Source organism: Oryzias latipes, chromosome 8 (genome assembly GCF_053564925.1).
Source record: "Oryzias latipes strain Hd-rR chromosome 8, Olatipes_Hd-rR_3.1".
Lineage (NCBI taxonomy): Eukaryota > Metazoa > Chordata > Actinopteri > Beloniformes > Adrianichthyidae > Oryzias > Oryzias latipes.
Window position 1 is genome coordinate 12884751 of NC_136244.1, and position 14066 is coordinate 12898816.

The 14066-nt window shown below is 37.2% G+C and overlaps 3 protein-coding genes across 5 annotated transcripts; all 3 read right to left on the minus strand.

The window, feature by feature from the left end:
* Positions 1 to 71: 71 nt before the first annotated feature.
* dhrs7b (dehydrogenase/reductase (SDR family) member 7B) lies at positions 72 to 4047 on the minus strand. 2 transcript variants are annotated; one of them, XM_004071520.5, is made up of 7 exons: positions 3907 to 4047; positions 1926 to 2100; positions 1677 to 1795; positions 1261 to 1471; positions 1042 to 1134; positions 797 to 949; positions 72 to 361 (listed from the first exon to the last, which is right to left on the minus strand). In XM_004071520.5, exons 2-7 carry the CDS (start codon positions 2065 to 2067, stop codon positions 156 to 158), a joined length of 924 nt encoding a protein of 307 aa, XP_004071568.1. In that variant the 5' UTR covers positions 2068 to 2100; positions 3907 to 4047; the 3' UTR covers positions 72 to 155. The 2 variants fall into 2 exon arrangements, with proteins under 2 accessions (XP_004071568.1, XP_011476621.1); XM_011478319.4 differs by having other exon boundaries at positions 3895 to 4043.
* A 453-nt stretch (positions 4048 to 4500) lies between these two features.
* tmem11 (transmembrane protein 11) lies at positions 4501 to 8102 on the minus strand. 2 transcript variants are annotated; one of them, XM_011478318.3, is made up of 2 exons: positions 7888 to 8102; positions 4501 to 6005 (listed from the first exon to the last, which is right to left on the minus strand). In XM_011478318.3, exons 1-2 carry the CDS (start codon positions 8085 to 8087, stop codon positions 5489 to 5491), a joined length of 717 nt encoding a protein of 238 aa, XP_011476620.1. In that variant the 5' UTR covers positions 8088 to 8102; the 3' UTR covers positions 4501 to 5488. The 2 variants fall into 2 exon arrangements, with proteins under 2 accessions (XP_011476620.1, XP_004071567.1); XM_004071519.4 differs by lacking the exon at positions 7888 to 8102 and adding an exon at positions 7449 to 7611.
* Positions 8103 to 9778: 1676 nt separating this feature from the next.
* On the minus strand, positions 9779 to 13090 carry natd1 (protein NATD1). The gene is made up of 3 exons (XM_004071518.5): positions 12883 to 13090; positions 11383 to 11501; positions 9779 to 11284 (listed from the first exon to the last, which is right to left on the minus strand). The coding sequence occupies exons 1-3, from the start codon at positions 13061 to 13063 to the stop codon at positions 11168 to 11170; spliced, it is 417 nt and encodes a 138-aa protein (XP_004071566.1). The 5' UTR covers positions 13064 to 13090; the 3' UTR covers positions 9779 to 11167.
* Positions 13091 to 14066: the final 976 nt, after the last annotated feature.

Consider the following 14066-nt stretch of genomic DNA (forward strand, 5'->3'; position numbering starts at 1 on the left):
TCTAAGATAGCACAAGGGTTAATATACTTTAGCTCATCATTTTGTAAGAAAATAAAAAATCATAACCAATGTTAAAAAAATAGATTTATTGATCGCTCACTCATACAACATTCATCCAGTATCTTTCTGCATGTTTAATCTGGAGTTCGGGATTCTCACTTCTCCTTCAGTTTCTGCTCTTTGCGAGCTCGTGAAGACATGAGTTTGAAGAACAGCGCTGGCCACAGCGTGCGCAGGTAGACGGCCACAGAAGGCAGCGTTCCAGCCAGGAGAACGTCGCTGCTCCTCTGACAGACGGCCTTCAGGACGGCATGAGCCACGTCCCTGGGGTTCTGACCAGCCGCGGTGGCTTTGTCCATGACTGAAAGCATCAATGAGACACAGCAGTCCACAGCTTCATTTTAAAATGTGTTTCTTTAACAAAAGAGCTTTGATGAGGGATGCATTTATAACAGATTTATAAATATGAATCATCGGTCAAGGAACAATGTTTCCAGTTGATTTTGCCCTCCATTTTCAGAAAGCTTTTAATGTGGCGGTTAAAATGAAACCACAGGTCATCAGTTAAATAAGATTGGAGGGTCGAACCTTCAAAAAACAACAGAATGCCTAATAGAGCAAGAATGAAATGCCAACATTTGTGTATTTGTCAAAATGCAAATGCTTTCGGAGGAATTTAATCATTTTCCATGTTTCATAGTGACCAAACATATACATGACAGTGATTAAGTAAAATATATTGATTTAATTCACCTATGATTTAAAAGTGGTCTTTATCAATTAAAGAACTGCTTACTTCCATATTTGGAGCCATCTCCGGTGACAGCATTGATTGACAGGTCGGTTTGGATGTACCCGGGGCTGATGACCGTCACTGAGATCCCATTCTGCTCAATCTCTGCCCGTAAACAGTCGAAAAATGCCTGAGTTGCATGCTTGGATGCTGCATCTGTTCAGAAAAAGGACACGCATTTTTCACACAATTGCAGCAAGTATTTTTATAGAACTGCTCCCTGATGATGCCGTGCAAAGAAAACTTACAAGCAGATCTGGAAGGAATGGCTATCTTTCCCTGCACGCTGCTGATGACAACGATGTGACCGCTTCGTCTGTGAACCATGGAGGGCAGCAGGGCTGTGACGCCAGATAACAGGTGGGATAAATTGTAAAGGAATATATTTATATTGTTAAAATTGGGGGGGGGGGGGGGGGGGGGGTTGTGGTTAAAAATACACAGAAAATGACTTTTATTTCACAAACCTTGGGTAAGAGAGATGGGTCCAAAGTAATTTGTTTCCATAACTTCTCTTTGAACTGAAATGTGGGTGTCCAGTATGTTGCCACGGTAACTGATTCCAGCATTATTGATAAGAACATCCACGTGTCCATAACATTTAAGGATTTCTTCAGCAGCTTTTCCTATAGTGTCTGCCTTAGCCAGGTCAAAGATAACAGTGCTGGGGGAAAAAGTCTATCACAGGAAAAGAACAGTTGTTGTTCATCTACAACTCTTTCGACTAATTGAAAAAATTGAATTTAAGAGAATTTTTTTTCCTTTAGTAAGGATGTAGTAAATTAATAATACAGAATGGTAAAAACTTTGTTTTTTATCGCGTAAATATACACATTTATGCGTATATTTGTGCATATGAGTGTGTTTGTAGGTGTATCCATGCCTGCTTCTGAGTTGCAGTGGTACTTGCTGTAAGCTCCTGCACCACCTGCTGAAGGCGACCTGCATCTCTTCCACACACAACAAGCCGTGCACCTGCAGCGTGAAAGACTCGAGCACACTCTACAGGAAAAAAACAACAAAAAAAAAGGTGACATCTGACACTTGATCCCTCTGGGTTTTTCATCAAAAATAAGATCAAGATAAAAAAAATTGACCAACTATATTGTAGACACTTAAATGCCAGGCTGACCTTTTCCAAGTCCGGAGCTGGCCCCTGTGATGACGACAACCAAACCCTGAACAGAACCATTTGATCTGAGGCGGGTCAGGATCCGGTACAGAAGCAAGACCCCTAAAGTGGTCAAAACCAGAGGAAGTGTTGCTCCCCCCATGACACGCTGCTTCTCCAACAGTCACTATTCCTTCTGTATGTTACAAACAAAAAGGAAATTATTAACCAAATAATGTTATCTTCAACATCTTTCCAAATATAGTAGGCAAAACAAGACTTTTATGTATTTATACCCCAAGTTTAAAACTTGACAAACAAAATCTTTTCAGTACAGTTAAAGTTTACATTGTCTTGCAGTTTATCCAAAATGTATTTTTTACTTTAATTTGTAAATATTTCATCTATGTCTATCTACATCTACATTCATATATTAAAAGCCTAAGAAATAAAAACACTTACACATTTTTTATTTAAACTTGCAATAGAAAACCTGCTGACAGAAGCGCCTGAATGATGCTGAACGTCTCTATGGAAATTTCTGTTATCTTATTCTTATCATAAACACAGACATCCCATTCCATAACAGTTTTCACCATTATAAAAATAGTATCCAAAACTTTATTTGCACATTTAACATGAACAATTTTACAATGGCACCTTTCAATCAAACTTGACTAAAGAGTTATCTTACTTTAGGTAAAATAGTATTGCAAAAAACAGTTGAATCAAGCATTTTGCAACAATATTCTTATTGTCTTTCATTAAGGAGTTTGACAAATGATATTTCCTGCGTGTAAAAAATCAACAAGTAACTTAGCAAGTGAGCTAAATGGATGCACAGATAAACCATTTTAAAAAGCTATTTTAATAATGTTTACATTCAATTGAAAAACAACTTAGAATGTTGCAGCATGAAGTTTTCTCCCCGTGCATTAAATAAAAAGGTTTTGGGTTTTTATTCTCTGAATTTGCATTCATTTACATTCCAAAAAACAAATCTCACAAACATAAAAACCTCTAATCAGATCTAGTGCTTAGGTGCATGTTCGTGTTTTCATTTACCATGGATGACTTTTCTACCTGTTAAAAAAATGTTCATTTAGTTTTAGTTTGGACCAAGTGACCAAGTTCATTGATCTGCCACTGTCTACACCCCTGATGCCCTTTCATAATCAAATGTTAACCATCTGCAACGGAGCTTGCAAAAAACTAAAAACCTTCAACCAGAAAAACTGCACTAATCTTATGCTGGATTTTTACTATTAATCTCTAATAAACAACAACAAAAAGAAAAGAAAAACAAAAAAACAAATTTGACTCTCCATAGTTTACACATTTTATTAAAACGTGGGATCTGTCCCCTCATTTCACTCAGCAGATGACACAAAATGCACCACAAAGTTCCCCCTTTATGCCACTTTTCTTCAGTATACATACACATGCAAACATCTAATATTTGTTTAGTTTGATGAGAATGCAAAGTCTTATGTTGAAATAAGGAAAATATGCAGATAAATAATGAGAATTTCATTAAAGGGTAAAAAAAACCATAGTATGTTTATAAATAAAGTTTTCAATTTCTCACACACAGAAAATAATTTACGTGAAGTCAATCCAAATAAAATGTGTAATTTTGCAGACATTTGGCGTCAATCAATGTTTTTCATGTACTTTTTAAAATAAGAGCCAAATTTAATAATCTTTTTCTTTGTTTTATTTGTGTTGTGCTTAGTTTAGTTACGACGAAAATAATCCACGATTTAAAATCAACAGATGTGTTTGCATTAAATATTATAAAACTGACGATGCTTTAAAGAGAACTATTAATCTTAAGCGTTTGTACATTATAACCTTAAAATTGACATCATATATATTAAGGGTGTTTGTTTGACATGTTCAACGATGCTAACACTATCATTAGCTTGCACCTTAATTTCAAAAGAGAATCCTCAGGAAGTAAACAAACAAAAACTCTTACAAAGCTAACCTGGGAGTTTACCTGTCGTGAAGAATGGTGTCGATTTAAAAAATATGTTCCGTGTGGGTTAGGCTTTCCTAAAAGAACGGAAAAGGGCCCAACCTCTGCAGTTCGGCTAGCTAGCCTCAGTCAGCAGTGGAGCAGGGCATGAGTACAGCAAAGGCTTATGGGAGTCGTAGTCACAATACAAAAAGCTAAACACACCAGCGATTACGGAGTTATTACCTAAAACCCATAGTTCCCATTTAATAAACTAGAAAAATGAAAAGCTGTTCTTTAAAGTACTAAGAACTTATTGTTTGACCCAAAAGTAAATTAATTAAAACAAATGTAAAAGTCAAGCTGCTTTCTTGGTGTGATCAAGCTAAACGGTTTATCTCAGAGTAAGGGGAATATAAATTCATCAAATAATTTTAGGCATAAGAGTCAGTTGATGTTTAAAAATATACTAACATTTAATTGATATGAATAAAAATCGCACCTCACAATAAACTCTCACAGTCCATTAGGGTAAAGCCAACAAGCTACCTGCAATTTTCGATGGTAAAATGTGACTTTATCCATTTGAAGTCACCTCATTTGATTTAAGTAATCAGCTAAAGTAGCATCTGCATGTTCTTCATTCACAAGGGGTTTTCTTTATTTGATCTGAAATCTAAGGGGAAAGATACACAAGTTGCAAAAAATATGCATCCCTTACAGAATATCAACAGTCTGCTAAAATACATACATTTTTATTTTTAAATTAGAATCTGTTGCACGATTGTTCTCCCAAAGTGCTCAATTCATGTGTGGAATCCACTTTATTCTTCAGACATTCAAAGTCTCGTTTTATAGGCTAGCAATACATTTATTTAAACGGGCAATTCTTTTCCTTTCATAATTGATTGACAGAAATGTGGCGATTCAACAAAGCTGTATATAAATCAATCAATCACAGTCTTCTAATTGGCCTTGTTTGGTGTTGCTGATGCGTAGAACATAAAGCCAAAGGCTGTCTGACAACCTACCCACTGAAGGCGGACTTTCTACTTTAGCATGATGACTTGTTAGCACTCCTTCAGATTGGGGGAGATCCATTTAGTGAAAAGTAAAATAAAAATACAGAAAAGTGAGTTTGAAATATCCTAATGTTTAATGAAACTGTCATGTAGTGACCAGCAAGAAAGGGGTACAGTAAAACTACAAGGAAAAGGGATGGAAGTGTGAAACCCACAAACACACACACCCAAAAAAAAAAAACAAGTCAGTCCCATTTCAACTTCATTTGAGAGGAAATGCTGCTATACCCTTCTTTCTGCATGAGTTCTGTGTGTGTCGGGATACTGATGGAGAACAGAGAAAGAGCACTATGGAGATACGTGTGCTGCTGTTAACACAGAAGTAAAGAAAATGTAAGGCAGGGAAACAATAGTTCTTTCTAGTTTAACTATATCCCTCTGACCAACGCAGGAAAAACCAATTCCAGAGGAGCTAACCTTTGCTCCCGTCTTCACTTCCATTTTCTTACAGTGAGGGGTGGGGTGGGGTAGCTTCTGTTTTCTTTATCTAATTAGTTTTTCTCCTTTTTTTTTTGTTGGTACGTAAATCTTCTTCGGTGCACTCATACTGCATAGAGTTCATAGATCTTCTTGGCACAATATGCCAGGGCAGCCAGTGCTATCGTATTATGGAGTCTCTTTCTGTGGACGTCGTCCCTGCGTACCAACACCACCGGAGTAGAGGAGGTCAACGTGTGCAGGGGCAGCCGCGAAAGTTTTTGGCTGTCGTATTCCACCTGGTATTTGCAACAAGGATCAAACTGCCACGATATCCCGTAGAGGGCAGCGCACGCCACGCTGAGGGCGCCGGCGGGCAACGCCACATACCGCGAGTATTCAGCAGGCAGTGAAAGCGGTGTCAGGAGGCAGGCAGAGCCTGATAACACTGCCGTCTTGTGCAGACAGTTTCCCACCGTAATCCAACGGGCTGTCTCATCTCCGATCCGCGTGGGCTCAATAACAATGTATTTATACTGGGCCTCCAGAGCTTGCTCAAGCTCATACTCGAACTGGTCCTGTGCATTCTCCCCATTGTAGATCTCATGCACTATGTAGCAATCCGACGCCGCCATTACTCCCCTGTACACAAAAAGGAGAAAAAGTGATAAACAATCAAAGGCAAGCAGCATTGCAAGAGAATAAAACAAAGACATTTAAGGGTGTGTTTGGTATTTTATGTCTAGCTGAACTTAAAGTAAGTTGGCATATGAAAGAAAAAACATCAAATGATCGCGTAGGAACTTGGGGAACCATGCTTTATCTTTAGCTTGTTAGCCTTACATTTGACCATTTACTGCTTGTTATTCACATGTATTTACGTGTGAGCAAACTCAAAAACTGATGGAAATTCATGTCAGCCACACATAATACATGCGGCAAAAATGCACATTGCTGCACTGATTTTAAGTGCGTCCAAGGCTGCATGTTGCTGTTGGTCGCATGTATTAACCTAACCATAGTTCTAACCTTTCTTCCAGGTCTGTGCGGCCAACAAAAGAGAGTGTATTTAGAAAATTATGCATGAATAGTCACTTAATTCTGCTTTCCTTAACATGCCAAAACATAGTTAAAAGTTTTCAAAAGAATCCAAGGTTCAGAAGTTCAGCAGATAAATCCAAATCCTTTCATTGTGGAACAGCATTAAAGGATGTGACTGTGTTTGCCAGCTAATTGGATAAATATTGATCATATTTCTCTCATTTTAAACCACTTGAATTTTGAATTGTATTAATTACAAAGCACTGCTGACCCAACCAAAAGTTCAATTAGGAAACTTGCCTTTTTGTAAATGCAAACATTTTTAGAAAAATGTGTGCAAATGCAGGAGGTAGTGCCCCAAAACGCACTTTTGGCTACAATATAACATTAGGAAATTCATATTGAAGAACTTTAACAGGGTTTAAGGTGAGTTGTTTGGGGAAAACTCTCCTGAAATTCAGTATTTCGAAAATTTATCTGAAAAAATAAAATTAGTCTTGGTGGATCATCTTCTTCGTTGACTCACATATGTCATCAGCGTCGTCGAGGAGTGGAGAGAATGATGTTCTACTTGACAATGATTTCAGTTTTAGGATGGCGATGTACGGCACACGAGCTAACTTGCTCGCGTGGTGTAAAGTTGAGAGACAGAACAGCAACAGTTCAAGATCGTTTTTTTGTAGCAGGTCGACAGCACACAATTGCCTTTGACCTACATTTCTGAAAAAATGTGAGCATTAACAATAACGCGTGTTCGTGACAGTTTTTAGTGATCAGCAGTTCTTTTCTAAGTTAAGCGACTGGCTTAAATGTAATCAAAATATCACATGAGCATCTAGTTTGTTTCCCTTAGCGTTAGCTAAGAATTCACGTTAGCCAGCTAACGAGAGCTAATGGGGTTGAAATTATAACTTTCTTCGCTGCCGTTTGACTTTTAAACTTGGCCAATGTGCATGTCGGAAAACCCATGAACTTTGACATCGACAAAGAAATGTACCCCACCAAAATATTCTTGCTTAAACAGTAAAATGTGGAGTAACTGACCTCTCCCTGCTTATTGGGACACCGCGCCTCCTTCCGAGCGACGCCATGTTGGGGATGCAACTGTGATTTCCTTTGACGTATGAAAGCGAACAGCATTCTGGATATTGCTGTTTGTAAGTAGTTCCGAGTTAATGACAGACTAGTCTAATTGGACTACATCTCCCGTGATGCTTCATTAAATGCGTCTATACTGTGTATATTTTGTAATAGCACACTGAAATTCGGGAGGTCAGACCACATTTTACAAGTTTATTTATTTCTTAAAAAATATATATATATTAAAGGTACGTTTGCTTTATTTGTAAAACCGTTAAAAATAAAAACGTGATCGTATTTTAATGTAAAATGTATATAAGATGATGCAAGCAGGTTTATGATATTTCCTTTATCATATTATTTATTTCTACACCGTCTAGCTTTCCTATTTTTGCAGACTTACCCATATTGTACCTCTGTCCGTTGGTGCGGCGATGCGAGCTGCCTCTGCTGTAACCTGACGCCCTCTGGATAATATCGACGCTGTGCCAGGAACAGTAACGTTACAGCCTGGTGGATAACGCATGCGTCACTTCTGAACACACACAAAACCAGGAATATTTCTTTTGTAAATATTGCGTGTGTGAAACGTTCTCGAGACATTTACAATTGCTTAAGATTTACACGTTCTCTGTCCTATAAATTACAAGTCAGCCTACTTAACGCATAAAGGTTTTCAACTCAAACAGTATTTGCAAGCTAAAAACCACAGATTTGTGTTGTAAACTATATAAAACTGTATAATTTGTTATTTTGATCATAAAGTGTATCACAGGAAAAAAACAACCCTTTGGAATACATATTCACATTTGCTGCCATGTATCTACAATATGACAATATATGGGTGCAAACATTATGATGTTGGAAGATGTGTTGCATAAAAATATGTTTGTGGGAGAACCGCTCCATCTTTCTTTTACATGGATCAGTCATCCTGGTCCCTTTGCTGAAAAACAGCCCCAAAGCATGATGTTTCCACCCCCATGCTTTACAGTAGCCATGGTGTTCTTTGGATGCAACTCAGCATTCTTTCTCCTCCAAACACAATGAGTAGAGTTCTTACCAAAAAGTTCTATTTTGGTTTCATCTGACCATAAGACATTCTCCCAATCCTTTTCTGGATCATCCAAATGCTCTCTAGCTAACTCTAGACGGACCTGCACATGTACTGGCTTTAGCAGGGGGACACTTCTATGATGGTAGCCTTTGAAACTTTGGTCCCAGCTCTCTGCAGGTCATTCACTAGGTCCCCCTGTGTGGTTCTGGGATTTAAGTTCACCATTTTTGTGATCATTTTGATCCCACGGTGTGAGATCTTGCGGGAAGCCACAGATAGAGGGAGATTGTCAGTGGTCTTTCATGTCTTTCATTTTCTAATAATTGCTCCCACAGTTGATTTCTTCACACCAGCTGCTTACCTATTGCAAATTCAGTCTTCCCAGCCTGGTGCAGGTCAACAATATGGTTTCTGGTGTCCTCAGACAGCTCTTTGGTCTTGGACATAGTGGAGTTTGAAATGTTTCTGTTTGAGGACAGAGTCTTTTATATAGATAACCAGTTCAAACTGGTGAAATTAATACAGGTAATGAGTGGAGGACAAAGGATCCTCTTCCTTAGTTAGAAGTTACAGGTCTGTGAGAGCCTGAAATCGTACTTGTTTGTAGGTGACCAAAAACTTATTTTCCACCATAATTAGCAAACAAGTTCTTTAAATATTGCTCAATGTCATTTTCTGGATTTTTTCCTCATTTTGTCTCGTAGTTGAGGTATACCTATGATAAAAACTACTGGCCTCTCTCACATTGGTGGCTGACTAAATACTTTTTTGCCCCACTGTATATAAAAATTAAGCAGCAGGAGAGCATGTAAACAGTTGAATAATGAAAGGTAGGGGCTGGCTTACTCTGCGCCAACTGTCCTGCCCACATCTCAGTAGTAAATTTCTGATGAGCTACTGCTGCTCTGCAGAAACTATGTCCTAGAAAACGACACAGGTTTTTTGACTTTGGCTAAAAATGTCAATTATTAAAATCCCATTGAGAATGCTTTTGATATAGATCCAAAAATGATTAGAGTGGGACTTTAAAAAATATGGAAGCGTTATATTCCTTCCAGACTGTGAAAATATAGTACTTTTAAGTAAATGGGCGACATGTATATAGAAAAATTAATTTTGCATTAAATTTGTAATTTGCCACCTTTTTTCATGCATTAAAAGCATAAAACAATATTAATTCAAGAGGAAAATTAACATATACACCCCTGCTTAATTTGAAAATCACACTTCCACAACATTTGATGAATATTATCTTTATTTATGTATTTAAAATAGGTACAGAGAAAAGCTATCAAGTATAAAACTGTGTAACAAGAATGTGAATATTTAACAAATCCAAAATAACCTGCTTGAAAATTCCCACCAGGCATGGTTTGCTTTGAATGAAGCAATAAAATAAGCACAAAAACTCCACTTGAAAAAAAAAAAACCTGACAGTGTCTTGGGCATTAGGCGCTTGCTCAAAATGTTTCCAAAGGGACTTCTTATTGCGGCTGGCCATCACAGCAGACAGTTTAATCTTGCATGCCAAGGCGTGTTGAGTGGCCTGAGGTTTTTGACTTTTTTTTTTAACTAAACATACAAGATTGTTAACAGCAAAATATCTACAAGAAAAAAAATACTTTCACCTCAATAATCCTATTTGTCAAATGTTGAACTCATTTTAATGTCAGTGGCATATGAACCACCAGTTCGGTTGCAGATTGCAAATGAAATGTCACTGGAAGGAAAAAGTAATAATCATCACAGCACATAATGGAAATGCCCTCAGTTCAAGAGTGTGTTTTTGGTTAGAGACGGCAAACGTTGAAATGCCAGGATGAGCAATAAACAGAGAAATTGACAGGACATCAATAGTTTACAAATCCCTGCACCTTTGTCAATGAAATCATTAATTTAAAACTCCAATAAAACACCATATGTGTCTTTTACAGTGGAAAATAATTACCAAATTAGGCTTTGAACATTTTCTTCCACTTTAAAATTGTATTTATTAATAAAATGTGACTCGCCAAATGTAGGTGAAAGATGACAAAAGAAAAAAAAAATTAAATGGCTGCAGTTTCATGATTAATTTGAAGACTTTAGCACAAAAAAAACAAAACTTACATCAGGAGGCAAAAATGAGATATAACACACAGGGGGCAAATTTGAAAGTCTACAAAATCTAAATTTAAGTGGAGCACCCATTGTTGCCATTATACCCATATCAAACAAGGATAAGAAATGCATGTATTTCCAAGGAAAGACATAAAAAAAAAACAAGTCCTATCAGATCTGATTTAAATCTGCACTTGTTTCAAGTCAGCTTTGAGGGTAAACTCTGGAAGATTCAGGCACCACCCTTCAGTCGCTCCGCAACAACAAGACCGAACGGAGCTTCTCCTTTACTCCAGTCCCCCTCCCTTTGTGATGGATGTCAATGGCCCTTTGACAGGACGGTCAACCCTCACGGCAGCGTGAGATCATAGAGATGGTTTTGTCTCTGGATTCCCTCAATGACATGTTCAACAACACTTGGGAGGCGGTGTGTGGAATTTTGTCCAGCGGCTGCAAGGCATGCCGTCACAGTATTTCTCCCTCCCACGAGTCTCTGTCTCGATCCCTTCTTCAGGGCTGTGTTGGGTCATTGATAGATGTGTTCAAAGTACTGAGGCTGAGGGTTTTCTTTGACATACTTCTGAATGTACCAGCAGGTCAGGTGAGCCTTCAGGTCCTCTTCCACTACAAAATCCATGGCTGCCTGCCGTTACACAAAGCACAGTTAGTGAACTGCCAAATTATCAACCAAAAAGGACTTTGTCGTTCAGAATGACTCAAGAATTCATTCATCTATTCTACCTTGGCTAGATGTTTGGCAATGCCTCTCCCTCGGTATGCATCTGGAACTTCTGTGTGCTGCAAATCCACCGTTTTCTTCCCGACATACTCGTACAGAAGAACTGCACGATCATGGGATCCTGAGGAATGAGACAAAAGCTGAGCCTTTCTTGTGTTTGCTAAGTTCTGGTCCACCCAGAAAAATTTGACCCTTTGACCTTATAAAGCGAAGAGACACACATAACACAAAAAGCCGGTAGAACAACATTACACTAGTCATAAAGACCCTTTTAAAGACACACTCCGTGTGTTTTTAACATGTTGCATTTCTGACTATTTCTTTATTCAAATTGTTAGGAATCAGGAGCAAATCCAGTTTGAAAAAGCTTGTGGGTGTGACGTAAAAGCTACTACGGCAAGCGACAAGCTCCCTGTTCGGCTCCATTCTGATGCATCCACTTGTATATGACTAAATCCGTTGATGTCTGCATCTCTCTTGTCTGAACTGGCATCTAGCTCTAAACTTTACAGCTGGATAGTTCCTCATTTTCTTGCCATTTTTGTTGCACCGCAAATGTTAGGCCGGGGCTGTAGGCTACTGGGAGAGCGTTGTACTTACTCGCACCAACAGTTCCGCCCACAACTCGGAGGCAAAATGCTAATGAACTACTGTCGTTCTGCAGAAAATATGTCCCCCCCCCAAAAAAAACCCAATACTGATTTTTTTTTTTAATTTTATTTACTATTATTTTTTTGCTTAAAGTGGCACAGTCATGGTTAAAAAAAGCACGGGGAATGCTTTGGACATAGATCAAGAGTTGCTTAGAGTGGGACTTTAAAGGTCCTACACGTTATAGTGTCTCACACATCAAGTACAAAGATGTAGTTTGAAAGTTTACGATAAATTAAAACTTTAGTCAATAAAGATGTGAAAAAAATAGAATGTATTACTGTTCAGTGAAATAAGGCATTCAATATATAAATACACTTTTCACAATTGACTTGGAGAAACTGATGAGATCTTTATGTAATTGAGTTTGCTATAAAAACTGAATAAATTAAAAAAAAAACATATTAAAGTTGAAAAAAAAGCAAATATTTAAGGCAGTATTTGTAAATGGTAAAAACATAAATTATTTTAAATTACAGCCCACCATGCATATAAACCAGCAAAGTAATATTGCTAAAACACTTAGAAATGTAATAGGTGGGAAAAGAAACAGCTTTTCTTTTAAGATTGGAGCAAAAAGTAAGCATCTGTTGAATGAAGCGACTAAAGTTTTTTTCCCCTCAAAGAGAGGGAAAAACCGCCTAGACATTCATGGTTTATGAACTACATTTCTGATAGAAAAATAAAAGGAGTAACAGCGACTATGTGGTGCCGAACAACGCAGCGCAGCTGTGGCAGAAATGGCAGCTGGAGTTCCCCACAAGGTAAAAATGTTAGCAAGCAGACAAAGCTAACCTTCAAGCCAACCTCGCGCTAGCGCGAGCGTGCTAATGTTTACATTCGGAACTTACCATTGAGCCTAATGACAAACTGCCGGCGCTTTTTATCGTGCTCCACCTGGATTTGAGAGCCGCTGGTGTCAAAGGCATGCGCTTGAGCCATTATTGGGGGTATTACAGCTACTCTACGGTGCTGATAACCAGAAATGGCTACATGAGACGACGATGAACGTACTGAAGCAAAACACTTCATCCAACACAATCAGCTGTGAGGTCACGTGGGGACTAGCCAATCAGCTCGATGTACGTCAGAGATGAGAAATTAAGGTACGAAAATAAATGTTTTCTGGTTAAAGAATTACAGTAGTTAAAAATCACAATAAAAACTACACAAATCTATATAGTTAAAAATACTTATAATAAATAGAAACATATAAATAAAAATACGAAATCTATTTTTCTTAAACCATTTTTTTTCGTAAAATAACACAATCTTCTACTTCTGACAAACAACATAAAAATCGACGATTTTTAAAGTGAAATTAATGCAAAAGTTTGTATATGTGTCACCTTTATTGTTTTAATTGGAGGATGTGATATCCCGACGTCCACTTTATCTAGGTTTCTTTTTCTATTTCTGTGAGTAATATTCTACTTTATTATTTGTTTCGCAGGTTTAATTCTTTTTCCTCTCTGTAAAATTTGGTCTGGCCAATTCAAATATTGTAAGCTGAAAAAATGTTTCATTAATGACTAATTATTTAATTTTTTTAAATGATTATGATGCAATGAAATCATATTAATTGGATTTAAAAATAATGTTTTTGCAGTTTTTGTATTGTTAGTTGTTCTTGTGTAGTTTGTTTACGTGTCACAAGGTTACGTAAAATTGTTTAATATCAGTTTCACAACATTAATATAATAACTTGAAATTCAATAAAAGGACATATAGGGTTATTTTTACATTGAATAAATCACAGTAATATTTTTTTAATGTAAAAGGAATGCAATTAAATTATCTAACCAGAATTCAAAAGTTTCTTGTAATGTTTTTCAAAATGATAGTGAAGAACATCCCTTTTTCCTTTTCTTTTATAAATTTTGAGAAATGTTATCATGGCATTTTTACAACATTTTGTATTTATGTATATTTTTCAAGACTTTCCTTTATTTCCGTTTGTTTTAGTATATATTTTAATTAAAAAAAATTATACAATTTGTTTTGTTTAGGCTGTTGTATCATGTTTGCATCATTT